The following is an 8,416-nucleotide window of genomic DNA, read 5'->3' on the forward strand; positions in this document are numbered from 1 at the left end:
GTTGTTGGGACATCTTCGGTAACATCTTTCTAGTGATACCAGAATTTCACTCTCCTTCGAGGGGTATCTCTGTTCGGAATGAAGATGCCCCCGTCTCTACCGGAATTACTGCTTCTGTTCCGTATGTTAATCGGAAAGGCGTTTCTCCCGTCGTGGAGTGCGGGGTTGTTCGGTAGGACCAGAGTACGCTGTGCAGTTCCTCTGTCCATTTACCCTTCGCTTCGTCTAATCTCCTCTTAAGCCCTCATAATATGACCCTATTTGCAGCCTCAGCTTGGCCGTTTGTTTGAGGGTGTTCGACAGAGGTAAAATGTTGAGTTGTACATATCCTCGCCATAAATTCTCACATTTTCTTGTCTGTGAATTGAGTCCCGTTATCTGTAACGACAACTTGGGGGACCCCAAATCTCGCAAGTATATTGCGTTTGAAGAATCGCAACACGTTGAACGTTGTGATGCTGGCGAGGGGTTCGACTTCGATCCATTTTGTGAAGTAGTCGACAGCTACTATCAGGTATTTATTTTGTCCTGCTGCCGTTGGAAACAGTCCTAGGAGGTCCATCCCCCACCAAGAAAACGGCCACGGGGACAGAGCGTCTTTAGCTCGTTTGGAGGGGCCAAGTGCATATCCCTGTGTAGTTGGCATTTGTCGCATTTTTTGACATGCTCTTTTGCGTCTGCTTGCATGGCGGGCCAGTAGAATCCTGCTCGCAAGGCCTTTCTGGCCAAGGAGCGTCCACCGATGTGTTGGCCGTTTATTCCTTCGTGGATTTCGCTGAGGATCGAGGTTACCTCGCTTTCCTCGACGCATCTCAGCAGAGGGATGGAAAATCCTCGGCGATACATTTTCCCATTTAGGATTACGTATGCGCAGGCTCTTCTTTTGACCTTAGCTGCCTCTTTCTTGTCAATTGGGAGGTTTCATGTGCTCAAAAATTCGAACACGGGTGTCATCCAGCTGTCGGCGTTGATTTCGCATATCAGGAATACCTCGGTGGGTTTCGCTATGCTTGGTTTGGATAGTGTTTCCTGAATTAGCGATTGATTTCCGCCCTTCTTTTTCTTGGTGCTGGAGAGCTTAGATAAGATATCTGCTCTTGCATTATGCTCGCGAGGAACATGTTTGACTTCAGTTTGCTTGAATTTGGTTAATTTTTCTTTGATCAAGTTTAAATATTCCATGAGTCGCTCGTCTTTTGTTTGGTATTCTCCGGCTATTTGTGATGCAACGAGTTGTGAGTCTTTGAATATCTTAATCTCCTCGGTGTAAGACCCTAAATTCCACCTTACTTTAAGTGTGTTAATTGTTTGAATGTATTTTGGAAATAGTGGAATAAATGAGTATGTTTTGTTGGTTGAAGTCGACGGAGTCGTTTTGAGGCGTTTTGAGGCGTTTTGAGTCGTTTTCAGAGTTGTTGACTTTTGTTGACTTTTAGGGGTTTTTGTACCCGGAGCCTTTTTGCTTAAATTTTCGCGTAGTTTTCGATTCCGAGGTTTATTGGTTGAGTTAAGAAATGCTTGATAGCATTGTTTGGTGTGAGAACCATGGGTTGTGGTTAGTTGGTTTAGGGTTTTAAGTATTTGGTTCGTGTATCGTCGTTTTAACGACATAAGTTGCTGAGATCGTGCCTGTTTCGTGCTCGAGTGTTGGAATAGCTTGAAGTTTGTTTCCTTAGTCTTCTTTTATGAGTGAGGACGTTTCCGTGCTTTTAGAATTTCATTTTTCGCGTTGCCCTAGTTTTTGAGAAAACGAGCGAGAATTTACCCGATGTTCTGAATTTTTCCGAGTTCAGAATTCTTTCACATTTTAGATGTGAACTTTATATATCGGCGCGAGTTGGGAACCGTCATTAGAATATTTTTAAGAGGTAGGGTTGGAAAACACAGTCGAGGAAAAATGTTTAGCGATAAGTTTTGGAAATCGTTTACGGAGGACTTTTAGGTTATAGATTTTCTGTTTGCACAAGTTTGGTCCGTAATCGAGATGCGACTCGTCTGTGAGGCGAGGACTTTTAGAACCATGAGGAAAATATCTTTTGTTGACAAGTCAAACTTGATCCATTGGCTAGGAATTAACAAGGCTTTAGTTGCACATTTGATCCAAGGGCTAGGAATGGCAAAGACCTTTGTATAGTAAGGAGGTTTAGGCACTTAAAGGACTTAGAAAAATCAGATTTTCACTCCTCTTTTCCTCTTCAAAACCGTGAACCATTCCCCTTCATACTATTCATCACAAAATTCTCATTTCTTGACCAAATCATCTTATCCAAAGCTAGTTGAATCCTTGGAACTTGCAAGAGTAACATCACTAAGGTAACTTGATCCTTTCTTTCCTCTATAGCTGGCCAAACCCTTAGGGTTTGATGATTTATGTTTATGTTCTTGAGAAAAATAATTTGAGAATTTGTTAGAAAATGAATTGTGATCCATAGGATGTGTTCATGAGTGTTTAACTAAGATTGTTTAGGTTTAGTTTGTTGGATTCCATGAGTTTGATGAGAAGCTCATGAAGAAATGGGATTAGGGTTTTTGGAGAAAATTCTAATTGATCAAGAACATGGAAAATGGTTTAGTTTTTGTGTTTAATGAGTTGTTTTAAAGCTTTTAGAGAAATGGATATGTGAAAAAGGGTTTAGTTTTGAAAAACAAGAAAATTGTTCTTGAGTGTTCAAGAGGAAACTTTCATGAGTTTTAGTTTGTGGTTTAGAAAAATGTTTGTTTGTTCAAATAAATGATTTTGGGAACTAAGTGATCAATGGCATGGTTTTGCAATGAAAAATGTTTGAACTAGCTTTATTTTTGGATTCTGGCCGAAATCCTTGAGGGTATTTAGGTCACTTTAAAATTGTTTTTGTGTCCTAAAAACTTAACCATTTGATCCGCCTTTTCGAGACGATGAATTTGGCGTATGGCTCGTCTCGATCGGACTAGGATTGAATGAGTTATGGTCATTTTGGTTTGAAAACCGTTTTGTTGAGAATTGTGTTTAAAAAGAGTATTTTATTATAAGTCGGACGAGAGATGTGTTGGGTTCGGACTTGTTTTGTTTTAAAAGATTTTGGAATGAGAACTATTTCGTTTAATTAGTAAAACGTGAAGAGTTTTACTTGGATTTTTGATCAATCAGGAAAAGCCTCGAAATCGTTGTCCGAGAGTGTTAGAAAGTGCCTTGGACCCCTTTAGATTTTTGAGAATAGGTTTCGTTTCATTAAGGTAATTCGTGAGTAACTTATGCATTGTCCGCTCACTATTTTTAGGAAGCACGAAACGGTAGATTAGTGCGAACGTTGTGGTTTTGTGTTGGAAGCTTAGCCGAGGTAAGGGCACCTTTTTACTTCCGTATTAAATTTCGTCGATAGCATAGTGGTATGCTTGTTGTTGTGATTGCTTGTTGTGCTTGTATGCTTGCTTGTTGTGCTTGTATGATTGCTTGTTGTGCTTGGTTGCTTGCTTGTTTTGCTTGGCATGATTGTGGCATGTATTCTCGAGATGAGTTGTGATGAATACATGATGTTAATTGTCTTACATATGATTTGGTTAAATATATGTGTTGACATGTTGTTGTGGAATTACATATTATGTGAATATGTAGGTTGTTGCATTAGCGTAGATAAGAGTGTCGCATGCTCAGGTGTTCAATAAGTGGTTGCGGGAGTGGACCACGGGGTGTGATTGCGAGAGTGGATCCACCCAAATGTTTGAGGGATTTTATGGGGTTCAATACGTGGTTGCGGGAGTGGGCCACGAGGTGTGATTGCGGGAGTGGATCCACCTTAATTTTTGCGGGGTTTTATTGAGTTCAATACTTGGTTGCGGGAACCATGGGGTGTGATTGCGGGAGTGGATCCACCTTAAATCCTTCGAGATTTTATTGATTAACCTTTTAGTAGGAACATGGTTGCGAGAGTGGACCATGGGGTGTGATTGCGGGAGTGGATCCACCTTAATCCTTATGGATTGTATTAATTTTTGTACGAGTGTTTGGGTATGTGAGACCAGTGGCGGTCGTCGCATTTGTTGTGTTAGAGGTTAGCGAGACCAGTGGCGGTTGTCGCATTCATTGCATTAGAGGTTTGCATTAGGCTTTTATGCTTTGGTTTATATGAGCCCGTTGGTGGGAATGTCTATGTGTTTAAAGAGCTTTCTCCGTTGGTATTTGTTTGTTTGGTATTTGTATATGTGTTTCCAGTTGGTGACCCTTGCTATGTATTCTATATGTCGCGGGCTCCTCCCACCCCTAGTCGATGGAGCGTTACCTGAGGCCGTAAGTCGTGAGGACGACGACGTTTTCGTGGAGTATCCCGGGAGTAGCTGATGGTCTTAGTTAGACCGTGCTTTTGGACTAGGCTTAAGGTCTAGATTATATTTTGGATGACTGTATTTGGTACTCAGACTTTTTGTGTCCTTTGGTTGTAATTTATTCAGGTACACACTTGCTTCTCGGAAGCCCTGTAATACAATCTTCGGTATTGTATATTATTCTGTTTGTATGATATAATGTTTGAGCTAGCTAAGAGCATTCACGCGTGCTCCTTTTTATTTAGCGTGTGGTTTTTTTAAAAAAATAAAAATAATACCCCTTTTTCGGCTTTAAAAATCGGGGTGTTACACTCGGCTTCCATATCCTGAGCCAACCTTAATCCTGCCAAGAAGGCTTCGTACTCGGCCTGGTTGTTCGTGGTTGGAAAGGCGAGCTCGAGTGAAACTTCTATGAGCACTCCTTCGCTGTTTTCGAGCATTATTCCTGCACCACTCCCTTGTGGATTCGAGGATCCATCCACGAAGATGGTCCATTTATTTTTATCAGGGGTAGATGGTATGGTCATCTCGGCTATGAAGTCTGCTAGCACTTGGGCTTTTAAAGCCTTTCTGCTTTCGAAAAAGATTTCAAATTCGGACAACTCGAGCGACCATTTTAGCATTCGTCCTGTCATGTCCGGCCTCGCAAGGAGCTGCTTAATTGGTTGATCGGTTCGGACAACGATGGAATGAGCTAAGAAATAGTGTCTTAGCTTCCTCGCGGCCATGACCACTGCTAAGGCCGTTTTTTCAATCTGTAAGTACCGGAGTTTCGGTCCTTGCAGAGCCTTACTCACAAAATAGACGGGTTTTTGCCCTTGCTCGGTTTCTCTTATGAGAACGGCGCTGATGGCCTCCGATGCTACGGCGAGGTAAAGGTATAGGGTTTCCCCTTCGTTGGGTCGCGTTAGGACTGGGGGTTCGGATAATGCTCGTTTCAAGTGTTGTAGCGCGTCCTCGCATTCCTTCGTCCATTCGAATGCGGATTCTTTTCGAAGTAATTTGAATAAGGGTAGCGCGTGTTGAGCGGATTTCGCGACAAAACGAGATAAGGCTGTGAGCATCCCATTCAGCGACTGGATTGATTTCTTCGAGTCTGGTGTGGGAAATTCAAAAAATGCTCTGCATTTATCGGGGTTAGCTTCGATTCCTCTTTCGGTTAAGTAGAATCCGAGGAATTTCCCAGCTTTTACGCCGAACATGCATTTTTCAGGATTGAATCTCATGTTATACTTTCTCGCTTGGTCGAACACTCTTTTCAGATGGGCTGTATGATCGACTTCCTCTTCGGATTTGACGATCATATCATCCATGTAGACTTCGAGGATGTCACCGATTTCATTATTGAAGACTTTGTTCATCATCCTTTGGTATGTGGTGCCCGCATTTTTAAGCCCGAAAGGCATTACGTTGTAATAATAATTACCGGATTCGGTCATAAACGCTGTTTTCTTTTTATCGATTATAACCCGAGTACGCGTCCATAAACGATAGTAATTTAAATCCTGATGAATTATCTACTAATTTGTCTATGTTAGGTAAAGGGTAAGCGTCTTTAGGGCAAGCCCTATTAAGATCGGTATAATCAACACACATGCGCCATTTTCCATTCGATTTCTTAACAAGTACAACATTGGATAGCCAGGTGGTGTATCTGGCTTCCGAAATGAAATTTGCCTTGAGGAGGTCTTTTACAGCTTTTTCAGCAGCCTCCGCTTTCTCGGGAGACTGCTTCCTACGCCGCTGAACAACGGCACTAGCCCTAGGATCTAAAGTCAATTGATGACAAGCGACCTCAGGATCGATTCCGGGCATCTCTGCAGCGCTCCAGGCGAACAGTTCAGCATTGTCCTTCAGGCAGGCGATCAGCTGCTTTTTGACCAAGTCGGGGAGTCTAGTTCCAATCTTGATCCCTTTGAGGGGGTCTTCACCCAGGGGCACCAGCTCGAAATCTCCGTCCGGGATTGGGCGGTAGATTTTCTTTTCAGCAACGGGGAGGTCCTTCTGCTTCTTTTCATGATGCTCCTTTTTTGTGAGTCGAGCATCGATGTCGACGGAGCCTCCAATAGTGTTTACCCCCGGATTTTTCTTTTGTTCAGATTTCTTAGGGGTCACCACGGTGCTCAGATTTTTTGCCGCGGCCTCAAAGCATCTCCTTGCAGCAGCTATGTCGCCGTTGATGGTGGCGACCTGATCATCTGGTGTGTAGTATTTCATTTTCAGATGAACGGTTGACGACACAAAGTACAGCTCGGCTAAGGTAGTCCTGCCGATGATGCAATTGTACAGCGAGGGGCAGTCGACGACCATGAATTGTGTCCTCACGGATTTCATTGCCTTCTCCTCGCCAAAGGTGACGATAAGGTCCACGTATCCCCAAGGTTTGGTAGTCGACCCGCTGAACCCCTGAAGGTCAGGTCCTACATATGGAATCAGGTTCTTCTCCGACAGCTGTAATGTTTTGAAGAGCCCTGAATACATCACGTCGCACGAGCTCCCCTGATCTACGAGGATGCGGTGGACGTCGAAGTTCGCCATGCGAGCTCTCACCAGTAGCGGTATTTGGTAGTTTGGTGGGCCTCCAGGAACTTCTGATTTGTAGAAGGCCAGCGGGTCGGAGCCTTCCTCGGGTTTGGAGACGGTGATGGGAGTCACCGAGCAAATGTTTTCCACCTCCTCAAATTTTCTTTTCACGGAGCCGATGGTGACTTTGTTGAGCCCCCCCTGTTATTATTAGTGCTTTGGGGAAATTCTCCCATGAGCCATTCATATGGGCGTTAAAATGCCTCATGAGTGCTCCTTCATCCGATCCTGGGGAGGGGAGTGGGATCTCTGGTGCCGAAATGGCAAGGGCCTGAGGGACTACGCCTCGGTTGTTTTCTTGCTCGGAGACATCAATGGCCATTGCGACCTCTTGAGGCTCCCGCTGTTGTTGTACTTGTTCGCCGTTCTGAACGTATCTTCGGGCATATCCCTTCTGTATCAGAATCTCGATGGCGTCTTTTAGGTGGACACAGTCTTCGGTGACGTGTCCATGGCTTTTATGATATCGACAGAATTTTGTCTTATCAGTATTTGCCTTCATAGGCTGCTGTCTTGGGAAATGGATCCCAGCTTTCTTGAAGTCCGCAGCGGAGACTTCAGCAAAAATTCGATCTCTTGGAGCGTTCAGTGGAGTGTATGTTGTAAACTTTCCACGAGGAGGTTTGGACTCTTTGATCCTCTCCTCTCTTCCTTTTTCGTTACCTCTTCGCGAGGTCCCAGCTTCATCCTTCTCGTGGTTCCTGGGTTTTTCTTGGCTTTTAGGCCTCCTCAGATCTATGGCCTTCTGCTTTTCTTCGTAGGCGATGTATTTCTTTGCCTTTTCGAAGAAAGCGTCTAGTGTCTTCGGCTCTTCTATGCCAACAGCTTTGGCGAAGTCACTATCTCGACGGAGTCCCCTGTCGAGGAGGTACAGCTTCATGCTCTCCTCGACCTTTACCTCGACGGCCGCTTTGTTGAACCGTTCGAGGTAGGACCTGAGGGGCTCGGTTTCACCTTGAATGATGGCTTCGAGGGTCGCTTCTGTTTTTGGATGGCGCCTCAAAGATGTGAAGTGAGCCCGGAAGCGGGCGCATATATCTGACCAGGAATCGATGGATCCTGGTGCCAAACTCTTATACCAAGCCATAGCGCCTTTCCTCAGGGTTGTGGGAAAGAGCTTGCACTTGATAGAGCCTCGTACATTCCTGTACTCGAGGAGAGCTTCTAAGTTTTCGATGTGCTCGTCTGGATCCGTCGAGCCATCGTAGGTATCCATTGCCGGTGGTTTCTCGAGTCCGACCGGTAGAGGGAGTTCCCGGATTCTTCGGGAGAGGGGGCCTTGGTGGGTGTCCCTTTCTTCCGGGGATCGGTGTCTTTGGTGGCGAGGAGGATTGTCCCTTCTAGGGGAATGTCTCCTCGGCGGGGTGGAGTTTCGAGATACTTCCTCGTTTCTCCTCGGGCTCATCCTCCTCTCGCTCCTTCTGCGAGGTGGTGAGCGTGACCTGGAGAAAGTTCTGCTCCTCACAGGTGTGGGTGAACGGCGAGTTTGGCGAGCTTGGGCCGTTACCCTTGATTCAGCAATTGCGTCGATTCG

At 44.9% G+C, this 8,416-nt stretch overlaps 1 protein-coding gene and 1 long non-coding RNA gene across 2 annotated transcripts; one reads left to right on the forward strand and one right to left on the reverse strand.

Moving 5' to 3' along the window:
• The first annotated feature begins 2,280 nt into the window (after positions 1-2,280).
• On the forward strand, positions 2,281-4,306 carry LOC123884106. Its single transcript, XR_006800680.1, has 3 exons — positions 2,281-2,313; positions 3,258-3,317; positions 4,242-4,306. It is a non-coding gene; the product is annotated as an uncharacterized LOC123884106 (long non-coding RNA).
• A 2,670-nt stretch (positions 4,307-6,976) lies between these two features.
• Positions 6,977-7,969, reverse strand: LOC123886849. The gene has a single exon (XM_045936127.1). It carries the CDS (start codon positions 7,967-7,969, stop codon positions 6,977-6,979), a length of 993 nt encoding a protein of 330 aa, XP_045792083.1.
• Between the last annotated feature and the right edge of the window lie 447 nt (positions 7,970-8,416).

Source organism: Trifolium pratense, linkage group LG5 (genome assembly GCF_020283565.1).
Source record: "Trifolium pratense cultivar HEN17-A07 linkage group LG5, ARS_RC_1.1, whole genome shotgun sequence".
Taxonomy (NCBI): Eukaryota; Viridiplantae; Streptophyta; class Magnoliopsida; order Fabales; family Fabaceae; genus Trifolium; species Trifolium pratense.